Below are 13,292 nucleotides of genomic sequence, written 5' to 3' on the forward strand. Positions count from 1 at the left end.
TGGGAATCCTGGTTTAAAGAATCCCCTGTCTGGGATGCTTCCTACACTCAGGTTTGAAAAACCGCTTGGCCTCCTCCCTGGATTCCCACCGCTCACCTCCACAAGCCTGGGAGGCCCCATCCTCCAGAGGAAGGGCTCGCCACTGTCACCAGCTCTTGCAAGTTCCTGTGTGGTGGCATTCTTGCCCACACCCCTTTTCATCATCACAAGAGCCCTACGGGTCTGTACCACTGTTACCCCCTTAGAGGGCAAGACTGAGGTCAGAGTGGTCCCATCACCCACACACAAACCCATATGGGCTGGTAAAGGTCAAGCAAGACTTCGAACCCCGTCCGTCTGGCCCAAGGGGCTCTATGCCACTTTAGGGGGTTCAACCCTGGCTCACCAAGGGCAAGGAGACACAGACTTGTTTTCAGCTTTTCAAAAGTTTTATTATAAAGAGATTTGAGAGAAGCACTGGGCACCAAGACAGACACTCGCCAGGGCCAGGAAACAGCTGCAAACGACGTCAAGAACCCAAACCCAAACCAAACCCCAAAACCACGCACACGGTAGGATAAGCTGCAACTTTGTTCTCAAGGTTTCTTCATAAATAGACAAAAGTCGTCGCCGGCAATTTAAAATAGATGAACACATGATTAAAAGGAGAGCGGTGCTCTGGGGTGGCTAGCAAGCGTCCGGTCCTTGCTGTGAGGATGACGAAACGGTTTGGCAGCCGCTTTTGTGCACGTCTCCCTTAAGATAAAACTTAAAAATGTGCTAAGGATCATATAAAATGCTTTTTACCTTAAAGGAAACTACTTTTTTTCCCCACAAAATAATCTTACAGATGTCTTCAGCACAGTTCTAAAACACGTAGTCAACTACTTACACGGAACCAACAGTTTCTAGGTTTCGTAATCTTTTGTTCACACTGGAAAACCGATGTGCACGTCTGTGCCGGGGGCCGGCCCTCTGGCCCATGCATCTGGGGTGGGTGTCCGTTGGTGAGCAACCCCGCCAGGGGCAGCCCACGTGAGCTGGGGCTGGGGCTGGGGCTGGGGCCGGGCGTCCAGACATAGGGTACCGTGCGCAGGGCGAGGACAGGGTCCACAGTTACCCTGGAGCAAGCAGGTCAGCGGGCAGAAGGTTCCTGCAGGTTCTTTGGGCTGGCGGCAGGCAGTGGGCTGCCTCTGCAGAGTCTGGTGGGAGGTTGAGGAAGAGACTCAGCCCCCGGGCAATGGGTGTCTCACTGCTCTCTCCGATGGGCCACCTGCCTCTGGCTAGGGCCTCTTTTCTGCTGTCAGCCCTTCAGGCTCTGAGCAGTGCCTTCCAGCGAGCCTCAGGGATGGTGGGGGGGAGGTGGGATTAGGTGAGGTAGAGCGATTTGTCCCTGGGGAGCAGGCTGTGAGAGAGAGGAGGGGCTGTCAAAGCTGTTGGGTACCTCCCCAGGCCAGGGGAGCATCAGGACCCCTGCACTGTACGCCCCCACCCCCACCCCAGCCACTGGATTCAGCTGCCCCTCTGTGGCTGAATGAGGGACTTGCAGCTGCTCCCCCACCCCGACCCACCTCTGCACCAAGCAGAACCAAACCCCTCCTGGAAACCCAGCAGGGGACCACCCGGTCCTCAGCTCTGGGTGAAAGGGCAGTAGTGTGTCTGTCTTTCATCGAGGTGCACGCCGATGTCACCATTGCTCTCACATGGGTTTTTAATCACAGGAATTTGTAAATCTCAAACTGAATTAAGGGAGGACAGGTGCTTTTTATGTTTTTAAAATAGGGCTCTGCTGGAGTCCGACCTCCATGCTGGATGTGATGGGCCAGCCTCAGGAGGCTTGGACATTGTGTGACACTCCCCTACATACCCTAAGTATTCTGACTTTTGAGAAGGAAACTTGGGGACAGGAAGGGGCTGGGGTAGGAGGGTCTGCACCTGCTTGGGATGCAGGGAAGGGATTCTTGCTGAGCTGAGTCTGCCCACCCACGTAGAATCTCACTTCAGGCATGTCAGAAATGGGCATGCGCAGTGGTCACTTGTTCAGCGTCCAACGGCGCTGGCGGGATTAGCAGAGGAACGAGCCCTGTGCTGGGAGGCCGAGGCTAGGGCTGGGGGCAGCGGTTCTCAGCAGCAAGGTGGCCACCCGACAAGTGTGCTGTGCCTTCCAGGGTGTGGCGCTATCGCTGGGACAGCTGCTTGGCACTACGTCCCCCAGGTGTGGCTGCGGGACTCGTTTTTGCCAAGGGAATGGGAACCCGGCTGGCGGGTTTAAGAAGCAAGTGTCCCTCCTCACTGCATTCTCCCTCTCCTGCTGGCTGCAGTGAAAGGTCACTCTTCCCCGGAGTTGGGGTGGCGTGGATCCAGGAAGACTTTCTAGAGGGAGGTGTTAGCATGGATTTGAAAGGTTGAGTGCAGGATAGGAACAGAGGCCTGAGACAGGAGGACCACAGGAGGACTAGGGAGGACACTGGGGTGCAGGGGGAAGGGGTCTCTAAGGTGTCTGTAATTCCTTGGGATAAACAGTGGGTCCCTTCTCCCACCATGTCCCACTGAGGTCCCCTGTCCTGCATTCTTAGGTGTTCTAGTCTTGGGAGATGCCCTGCCCAGTGGGCTACACTCCCCCCCACCCGGGGCAGCCCACAGCCAAGGTCTGACTGATGAAGGGGTTCAAAAAACCAGTTCCCTGCCCTCCAGGTGGGAGCCACTCTAGCACCATTCATGCTCCAGGGCTCCTATGGGATGAGGCAGAAGCAAGTCTTCAGCTGAGGCCACATCCCCCCTCAGCTCCTTCCCCCACCCCATCCTGCCTCCCTCACCCCCTTCTCCTGCAAGCTTTCCCCAGTGCATCCCCAAAGGCACCCAATCCCTGTTGCCTCAGGCTCTGCTTCTAGGGAACCGGCCTAAGATGCAGGACTCATCTGTGAATGTCATGGGGAAGCACTTGTGAAAAAAACAGAAGCAAGGAAGAAGCAGCAAGACTGAAGACTAGTCAGTTTCCCAAGCAGGCCTCAGCATCAGGCCAGCAGAGTCCTTCTGGGGCCTGGCTCTGCAGTGTCATCTGAGATATCGATTCCCCTCGGCAGGGCTGACAGTGACTGCAGGGTTCTCCCCTGTCGACGTTGCCGTTGGCCATTTTCCCATCCCTGGCCATCCTTTTCCCACTCTCCCTGGCCGGCAGGACAAAGGCAGGGACGGGCGAGGACTAACCTGCAGGTGCTGATGCCACACTCCCCACTGGGGTAGCTGCTGTCCCAGTCCCCGCTGCTGGTGGGGTTGGATGGGCCAGGTGAGCAGGATCCCGAGCTGCTGGGGAACTCAGAGATGTGCGGGAAGTCCTACAGTGGGGAAGGAGGGGGCCATGAGCCAAGGAGAGATGAGGCGGCAGACTGTCCCAGGCCTCCCGGGGTGGGAGCCCATGTGTCCAGGGGTGTCCACATGGAAGAGATGCTGCCTCCAGGGCTGCTGCCTTGCTCCCAGTAGAGCACCTTCCAAAATGTTCAACCCTTGTCTTGGCTGAATCAGGGGCTGAAGGACTTGGCTTTCAGGGCCTTTCCCTTTCTGGGCCTCAGTTTCTCGATCTGTAAAATGGAATTACTGAGCCCAATGACCTCTAAGGGCCATGTGAACCTTGCAGCAATCTCCGTGGAACAATTAGCAGGAGTAAGGTCTCGAAGGCTTTGGGAAGGGCCAGGGCTAGGGCTGAGGATGCAGGAAGAGGGGACTGGAATATCCTAAGAGTCAGTCTGGCAACTTGTGAACTGTTCACTGCAGCCAGTGCATCTCAGGTAAGGTGTGCGAGACCCACTTCCTAGATGTGGTAACTGAGGCTCAGAGAGGTCGGGTGCCAAGGCTGAGGTTGTATCACTGGTGAGTGGCAGGGCCAGGGTTTGAAAGGGCAAAGCTGCTTCCCCTCCCCACACGGTCACAGAAGGGCTGTTCTTCTCTTCCCTGCTTACCTGTGGCCCTGGAGGTGAGGGGCTCATCGCCAGCTGCACCTGGAGTGCCATGGGGGTGGGCAGGACAGGGGGCTGGGGGGCTGGGGACATGCTAACAGGTGGACTGAGAAGGGCGCCCTGGGCATGAGGGGTCAGTGACAGCTGCTGGTGCAGTGTGGGGCTGAGTGGGAAGGAGGGTGGCGGCGGCGGGGACGCACTGAGGCCTGGCAGCAGAGTCTTGGAGCCCAGCGTCCGGGCGAGGCTGGCCGGGGAGGCCCCGCTGCGGAAGGCCTGCAGGTCCGATGGCGTCAGGAAGGAGGCCAGGCCTGGCATGGCATACATGGGCTGCTTGGGTGGAAGCATTTTGGCTGGCGGGTTTGCCTGAGTGCTCTTGGTCTCACCTTGATCCGGGGAGCTCTGGAAGGAGACAGATATCAGTCACTGGAAAACAGAAGAGGGATGAGCCAGAACTTGGGCTGTGAGGCCAGGAGGCTCTGCAACCCACTGAGATGGCTGCTGGCTGGATCTCTTGGGAGAGAGCTTGGACTAACCAGAGATAGCACAGGGTCCTTAGTCCCCTTGGCTCTGACCATCCAGCCACCCACTGCTTTTATCTTTGGGGGGCTCCTCTGCCCACGGGGGAATCCATGCTCCTCAGCCTGGCCAGTGAGACAAGCACCATCCCACTGAGCCAGCTCTAATCATGCTCCTTCCAGCCTCTGTGCCTTTGCAGATGTTGTTCCCTTGACTTTGGACCGCCTTTTACTTGGCCTTTTATGGACCAATTTGGATGCCATCTCCTCTGTAACAGGAACAACACCCACCTCCACTTGGGCCACGCATCCACAGCCACACTTAGCTTCCTACATTGCTGGTGTTGACAGAGGAGGCCGATGGTGTGGTGAGGAGGTGCCATATTTTGGGGTAGCATGTCCCAAGCCCCATCAGTGGTCAGAAGTGAAGGCCACATAAAACTGGCAAAACTGGGTTTGAATCCTGGTGCAGCCACTTTAACAAACTCGATCTTTTCAGGCAAGTTGCTCAACCCCTCTGGGTGTTGGGTTCTTGTTGGAAGAAGCCAACGAAATGCATATAAAGTGCCCAGAATGAGCCTGGCACGCTGTAGGTGCCCTGCAAACATGACCATTTAGGTCTGACCCATCCTTTCTAAGACCTGGGGTGCTGGCCCTTCCCACAGGCCCCAGTTATTGCTCCATTCCTCAAGTGGCCCCACTCTGATCAGGGCTGTGCCTGGAGATTCCGGGTGTTACCTTGGAGACGAGGCTAGCCCGGTAGGCTGCCAGAGCCTTCAGATATTCCTTCTTTGCTGCTTCTGTCTTCCTCTTATAGGCCTGGAAGAGTCAACACATGAGCAACACTGGAGAGAAAGTTACAGAGGACATGCGGTGCAGGGTCCTGGGGTGGGAAGGTATGGATTCAAGGATCATGAATGGATGAGGGTGGTGGGGTCAGAAGCTGAGTCAGCCAGCCACTGGCCCCTTTCTGGGAGCGCTGCAGAGAAATTGTGGAGACCAGGCCGTATCCCAGTTCCTCAGCCAAGTCGCTGTGTGGCCTTGGCCAACATGCTTCACCTCTCTGGGCCTCCAGGTTATATCAGTACAACTGATCACAGAAAGACAAGGCCCTTTGAAGCCCCCATTCTGAGCCAGCACAGTGCAGATTTCTTAATGCTGAACCGCCTTCACAACCTAGAATGAACCTACTTGTTCATAGTATGTTAGTCTGGATTCAGTTTGCTAATATTTTTTATTAAAAATTTTAGACCTAGGTTCATATGTTATTGTAGGATTGGTCCCAGTTTGTTCTCACCTCCTTTTTTTCCATGGTTTTTGGTAGAAACAAGGAGGTGCGAACGACTTGGACCTTAGCCTTATGTGACTTGTGTTGGCCAATAAGACAAGCACAAATGTGATGCACGCAGAAACAAAGTGATCGCATATTGGTGAGCCCTCTTGCTACTCTTGGAACTCTTAATTAAAAAAAATTTTTTGTACATGAGTAAGTTCTTTAATGGTGATTTCTGAGATTTTGGTGCACCCACCACCTGAGCAGTGTACACTGTACCTGAGGTATAGTCTTTTATCCTTCACTGCCATCCTTTTCCCCAAGTCCTCAAAGTTCATTGTATCATTCTTATGCCTTTGCGTCCTCATAGCTTAGTTCCCACTTACGAGAACATACAATGTTTGGTTTTCCATTCCTGAGTTACTTCACTTAGAATAATTGTCTCCAATTTCATCCAGGTTTGCTGCAAATGCCATTATTTCCTTCCTTTTTATGGCTGAGTAGTATTTCATGGTGTGTGTGTGTGTGTGTGTGTGTGTGTGTGTGTGTGTGTGTACATATATATATGTGTGTGTGCCACATTTTCTTTATCTACTCGATTGATGGGCATTTGGGCTGGTTCCATATTTTTGCAATTGCAAATTGGGCTGCTACAAACATGTGTACAAGTATCTTTTTTGTATAATTTCTTCTCCTCCGGGTGGATACCCAGCAGTGGGATTGCTGAGTCAAACAGTAGATCTACTTTCAGTTCTTTGAGGAATCTCCATACGGTTTTTCATAGTGGATGTACTAGTTTATATTCCCACCAACAGTGTAAAAGTGTTGCCTTTTTGCCACATCCATGCCAACATCTATTTTTTGATTATGGACATTCTTGCAGGAGTAAGGTGGTTTTGATTTGCATTTCCCTGATCATAATGATGTTAAGTATTTTTTAATATGTTTGTTGGCCATTTGTATATTTTCTTTTGAGAATTGTCTATTCATCTCCTTAGCCCAGTTTTTGATGGGATTGTTTTTTCTCTTGCTGATTTGAGTTCCTTTGTAGATTCTGGATATTAGTCCTTTGTCAGAAGTATAGATTGTGAAGATTTTCTCTCACTCTGTGGGTTGTCTGTTCACTCTGCTGGTTATTTCTTTTGCTGTGCAGCTTTTTAGTTTAATTAAGTCCCATCTATTTATCTTCGTTTTTGTTGCATTTGCTTTCGGGTTCTTGGTCATGAAGTCTTTGCCTAAGCCAATGTCTGTGGAAGGGTTTTTCCAGTGTTATCTTCTAGAATTTTTAGGGTTTCAGGTCTTAGATTTAAGTCTTTGATCCATTTTGAGTTGATTTTTGTATAAGGTAAGAGATGAGGATCCAGTTTCACTCTTCTACATGTGGCTTGCCAATTATCCCAGCACCATTTGTTGAATAAGGTATCCTTTCCCCACTTCATGTTTTTGTTTGCTTTGTCAAAGATCAGTTGGTTGTAAGGATTTGGCTTTATTTCTGGGTTCTCTATCCTTTTCCATTGGTCTATATGCCTATTTTTATACCAGTAACATGCTGTTTTGGTGACTATGGCCTTATAGTATGAAGTTGGGTAATGTGGTGCTTCCAGATTTGTTCTTTTTGCTTAGTCATGCTTTGGCTATGAGGGCTCTTTTTTGATTCCACATGAATTTTAGGATTGTTTTTTCTAGTTCTGTGAAGAATGACGGCGGTATTTTGATGGGAATTGCATTGAATTTATAGATTACTTTTGGCAGTATGGTCATTTTCACACTATTGATTCTACCCATCCATGAGCATGGGATGTGTTTCCGTTTGTTTCATCTATGATTTCTTTCAGCAGTGTTTTGTAGTTTTCCTTGTAGAGGTCTTCCACCTCCTTGGTTAGGTATATTCCTAAGTATTTTATTTATTTATTTTTATCTTATTTTTTTTTGCAGCTAAAGGAGGTTGAGTTCTTGATGTGATTCTCAGCTTGGTCACTGTTGGTGTATAGCAGAGCTATTGATTTGTGTACATTAATTTTGTATCTTGAAACTTTGCTGAATTCATTTACCAGTTCTAGGAGCTTTTTGGATGAGTCTTTAGGGTTTTCTAGGTATATGATAATCCCATCAGCAAACAGCAACGGTTTGATTTCCTCTTTACTGATTTGGTGCCCTTTATTTCTTTCTCTTGTCTGATTGCTCTGGCCAGGACTTCCAGTACTGCATTGAATAAAAGTGGTGACAGTGGGCATCCTTGTCTTGCTCTAGTTCTCAGGGGGAATGCTTTCAACTTTTCCCCATTCAGTATAATGTTGGCTCTGGATTTATCATAGATGGCTTTTATTACCTTAAGGTATGTCCCTTCTATGCCGATTTTGCTGAGGGTTTTAATCAAAGGGGTGCTCAATTTTGTCAAATGCTTTTTCTGTGTCTATTGAGATGATCATGTGGTTTTAAATTCTGTTTATGTGGTATACATTTATTGACCTGTGTATGTTAAACCAAACCATTCCTGCATCCATGGCATGAAACCCACTTGATCATGGTGGATTATCTTTCTAATACACCACTGGATTCAGTTAGATAGTATTGTGTTGAGGATTTTTGCATTCGGTATACAATCATAACATCAGCAAACAGCAACACTTTGACTTCCTCTTTACAGATTTGGATGCTCTTTCTTTCTCTTGTCTGATTGCTCTGGCTAGGACTTCCAGTACTCTGTTGAATAGAAATGGTAAGAGTGGGCATCCTTGTCTTGTTCCAGTTCTCAAGGGGAATGCTTTCAATTTTTCCCCATTCACTCACTATAATGTTGGCTCTGGTTTATCATAGATGGCTTTTATTATCTTAAAGTATGTCCCTTCTATGCTGATTTTGGGCATAGAAGGAATATTGGCCTGTAGTTTTCTTTTTTGTTGTTGTTATGTCCTTTCCTGGTTTGGGTATTAGGGTGATTGACTGGCTTCATAGAATAATTTAGGAAGGATTCCCTCTTTATTTTGTGGAATAGCGTCCTTTAAAAGTCTGATAGAATTCAGCTGTGAATCTATCTGGTCCTGGACTTCTTTTGTTGGTAACTTTTTAATTACCATTTCAATCTCACTGCTTGTTATTGGTCTGGTTTAATCTAGGAGGGTTGTATATTTCCAGGGATTTATCCGTCTCCTCTAGGTTTTCTAGTTTATGTACATAAAGGTGTTCATAGTAGCCTTGAATGATCTTTTGTATTTCTGTGGTATCAGTTGTAATATCTCATGTTTTGTTTCTAATTGAGCTTATTTGGATCTTCTCTCTTTCCTTGGTTAATCTCATTGATGATCTATCAGTTTTATTTATCTTTTCAAAGAATCAGCTTTTTGTTTATCTTTTGTATTTTTTGGTTTCAATTTCATTTAGTCCTGCTCTGATCTTGGTCATTTCTTTTCTTCTGCTGGGTTTGGGTTTGGTGTGTTCTCTCTCTTTAGTTCCTTGAGGCGTGACCTTAGATTGTCTATTTGTGTGCTTTCAGACTTTTTGATGTAGGCATTTAATGCTATGAGCTTTCCTCTTAGCACCACTTTTGCTGTATCCCAGAGGTTTTGATAGGTTATGTTACTATTATCGTTCAGTTCAAAGAATTTTATAATATCCATCTTGATTTCATTGTTGACCCAACAATCATTCAGGAGCAGGTTATTTAACTATTTCTATGTATTTGCATTGTTTTGAGGGTTCCTTTTGGAGTTGATTTCCAGTTTTATTCCACTGTGGTCTGAGAGAGTACTTGATATAATTTCTATTTTCTTAAATTTGTTGAGACTTGTTTTATGGCCTATTGCATGGTCTATCTTGGAGAATGTTCCATGTGCTGATGAACAGAATGTATATTCTGCAGTTGTTGGGTAGAATGTTCTATAAATATCTGTTAAGTTCATTTGTTGTAGGGTGTAGTTTAAGTTCCTTGTTTCTTTGTTGACTTTGTCTTGATGACCTGTCTAGTGCTATCAGTGGAGTATTGAAGTTTCCCACTATTGTTGTTTTGCTATCTATCTTTCTCATTTCTTAGGTCTAGTAGTAATTGTTTTTTAAATTTGGGAGCTCCAATGTTAGATGCATATAAATTTAGGATTGTGATATTTTCCTGTTGGACTAGTTTTATTATATAATGTCCCTCTTTGTCTTTTTAAACCACTGTTGCTTTAAAGTTTGTTTGGTCTGATATAAGAATAGCTATTCCTGCTCACTTTTGGTATTCATTTGCATGGAGTATCTTTTTCCACCCCTTTACCTAAAGGTTGTGCATGTCCTTATGTGTCAGGTGAGTCTCTTGAAGACAGCAGATACTCAGTTGGTCAATTATTATTCATTCTGCCATTCTGTATTTTTAAGTGAGCATTTAGGCCATTTACATTCAGTGTTAGTATTGAGATGTGAGGTACTATTCTTCCATTCGTTGTGCTATTTGTTGCCCAAATACCTTGTGGTTTTTTAAAAATTGTGTTATTATTTTAGAGGTCCTGTGAGATTTATGCTTTAAGGATATTCCATTTTTGTGTATTTTGAACATTTGTTTCAAGATTGAGCTCCTTTTAGTAGTTCTTGCAGTGCTGGCTTAGCAGTGGCAAATTCTCTCAGCATTGCTTTGAAAAAAAGAACTGTAATGAAGCTTAGTTTTGCTGGATACAAAATTCTTGGCAAATTGTTTAAGGAGGCTAAAAATAGGACCCCAATCCCTTCTAGCTTGTAGGGTTTCTGCTAAGAAATCTGCTGTTAATCTGATAGGTTTTCCTTTCCTTCTTTTTGTGATAAATTTCCCAGGTGTTCTTTGAACTTCTTGTATTTGGATGTCTAGATCTCTAGCAAGGCCAGGGAAGTTTTCCTCAATTATTCCCTCAAATATATTTTCCAAACTTTTAGATTTCTCTTCTTCCTCAGGAACACCAATTATTCTTAGATTTGGTCATTTAACATAATCCCAAACTTCTTGGAGGGTTTGTTCATTTGTTAAAATTCTTTGTCTTTGTTGAATTGGGTTAATTTGAAAGCCTTGTCTTTGAGCTCTGAAGTGCATTCTTCTACTTGTTCAATTCAATTCCTGAGACTTTCCAGTGTATTTTGCATTTCTCTAAGTGTGTCCTTAATTTCCAGAAGTTGTGATTGTTTTTATTTATGCTATTTCACTGGAGATTTTTCCATTCATATCCTGTATAATTTTTTTTATTTTAAGTTGGACTTCACCTTTCTCTGGTGCCTCCTTGATTAGCTTAACAATCAACCTTCTGAATTCTTTTTCTGGCAATTCAGAGATTTTGTCTTGGTTTGGATCCATTGCTGTTGAGCTAGTGTTATCTTTTGGGGGTGTTAAATAACCTTGTTTTGTCATATTACCAGAATTATTTTTCTGGTTCCTTCTCATTTGGGTAAACTATGTCAGAGGGAAGATCTGGGACTCAAGTGCTGCTGTTCAGATTCTCCTGTCCCTTGGGGTTCTCCCCCTTCCCCTAGGGATGTGGTTTCCTGAGAGCCCTGCTGCAGTGATTGTTATTTCTCTTCTGGATCTAGCCACCCAGCGGAGCTAACAGGCTCTGGGCTAGTACTGGGGAGTGTCTGCAAAGAGTCCTGTGATGTGATCTGTCTTCAGGTCTCTCCTCCATGGATAGCAACACCTGGTCTGGTGGAAGTAGCAGAGGAGTGAAGTGGACTCCGTGAGGGTCCTTGGTTGTATTTTTAAGTGCACCGGTTTTGTGTTGGTTGGCCTCTAGCCAGGAGGTGGCACTTTCTAGAGCGCATCAGCTGCAGTAGTATAGGGAGGATACAAGCTTGCCCTAGAGTCAGGTGGTGGGTGGGGCCATGGAGTTCCCAAGAGAGATTATGTCCTTTGTCTTAGGCTAACAGGGCAGGTAGAGAAAGACCATCAGGTAGGGGCAGGGTTAGGTGTGTCTAAGCTCAGACTCTCCTTAGGCGGGGCTTGCTGCAGATGCTGTGGGGGTTGTGGTTCCCAGGGTGATTATGGCTGACTCTGCTGCATCACACAGGTCGTCAGGGAAGTGAGGGAAAGCTGGCAGCCACAGGCTGGTCTCATTCCCGCCATGCACCCCCAACAGCACCAAGTTTATTTCCAGGCAGCCAGTGAACAGCGCTGAGAACTTGCCCCAGGCTACAGGCCTCCCAGCTGAGAAAGCAAGCCAACTCACAATTCCTTGGCTGTCCCAGAGAGCCTGCAGTAGCAATCTCCACATCCTTCAAAGGGTCTGTGGATTCTTCTGGCTTTCCTAGTATGTTCCTGTGGTAGTTCTTGGAGCAAAAGTTTACAATGTGAGTCTCCATGCACTGCTCTGTCTGTCCGAGTGGGAGCTGCAAGTTAGTCCTGTCTCCTTTCCGCCATTTTTCTGCTCTAAAACTGCTCTTGGAACTCTGACTTGCTATGTGAATAAGCATGAGCTAGTCTGCTGGATGATGAGAGACACATGGCTCAGTTTGGCTCCACTGCTCCAGCTGACAGCCATCCAGCTCCCAGAAGCAGAGATGCCTAATTTACTGTAGTTGACCGCTGATGCAAATGGGTGAGCCCAGCCAAGAGCAGCAGCAGAACCATCCTGCTGAGCCCAGCACAGTTCATGGACCCTCAGAATCATAAGTTGAATAAATGATTACTATTTTAAGCCATTAAATTTTGGTATTGTTTATTACACATTCAAAATTAAATGATGCAGTTAGCTTCATTATGTTTTAGTGTCAAGGTTACATTGTATATAAAGACTTGTGAAGGTTTTCTTATTTTTCTAAGTCTTAGAATTATTAGCTCTTTGATGATTTGAAAGAACTTTCCTATCCATCACCTAGGCTTGAAACTTTTGGGGGCTAGGCGGGGGTTTTTTATTTCGTATAATTTTCTCAACACTACCTCTCTTGGTTATTAGTGTATTCATAGTAAAATAGGAATATAAGTCACACTTCTAAATGTGATTTCAAAAACCGACACAAGCTAACATCCCAGCTTTATGCTTAATAGTGAAACATGAGAGGTAATGCAAAGTAAGAAGACTACTATCCCAACCATTGCTGAACATCTCTTAGAAGTCCTAGTCAACATAACTGGGAAAAGAAAACAAAATTAGAAATCTGAGAAGTGAGGAGACAAAATAAGGAGACATGGCTGGATGTAGTGGCTCATGCCTCTAATCCCAGCACTTTGGGAGGCCAAGGTGGGAGGATCATTTGAGGCTAAGAGTTTGTCAGCCTGAGCAACAAAGCAAGACCCTGTCTCTATAAAAAAAAAAAAAAAAATTTTGTGGGGCATGGTGATGCATGGCACACCTGTCGTCCTGCTACTTGGGAAGCTGAGCTGGGAAAATTGCTTGAGCCCAGGAGTTCAAGGCTGCAGTGAGCTATGATCATGCCACTGACCTCTAGCCTGGGTGACAGAGCGACACCCTGTCTCTTAAAAAAACAAATAACAAAGGAGACAAAATTATCATTTGTAAAAGATACATGTGTGCAAATATGTATATATAGACACATCTTTTTTTAAACCTAGAAGACTCAGGAATTAAAAATGATCAGAAATGATACAATAGTAAGCTTGGCAGTTACAAAATGAATTCCTAA

At 46.3% G+C, this 13,292-nt stretch overlaps 1 protein-coding gene across 3 annotated transcripts in view; it reads right to left on the bottom strand.

Moving 5' to 3' along the window:
• Positions 1-409: 409 nt before the first annotated feature.
• TOX2 (TOX high mobility group box family member 2) overlaps positions 410-13,292 on the bottom strand; it is a 123,596-nt gene continuing 110,713 nt past the window's right edge. Inside the window, exons 6-9 of one of the 3 annotated variants that reach the window (XR_004033056.1) lie at positions 5,186-5,266; positions 4,133-4,331; positions 3,187-3,314; positions 410-1,384 (exon numbers count right to left, since the gene is read on the bottom strand). Coding sequence is in view for 2 of the 3 variants with exons in the window: in XM_030826423.1 (XP_030682283.1) it covers positions 1,115-1,181; positions 3,187-3,314; positions 3,936-4,331; positions 5,186-5,266 (672 nt within the window). In the remaining variant the exon portion in view is untranslated. Of the gene's footprint in view, positions 1,385-3,186; positions 3,315-3,935; positions 4,332-5,185; positions 5,267-13,292 lie in introns of all 3 variants that reach the window. The other 2 variants (XM_030826423.1, XM_012511728.2) reach the window with 2 other exon arrangements.

The sequence above is a fragment of the Nomascus leucogenys genome, chromosome 13, assembly GCF_006542625.1.
Source record: "Nomascus leucogenys isolate Asia chromosome 13, Asia_NLE_v1, whole genome shotgun sequence".
Classification (NCBI taxonomy): Eukaryota; Metazoa; Chordata; class Mammalia; order Primates; family Hylobatidae; genus Nomascus; species Nomascus leucogenys.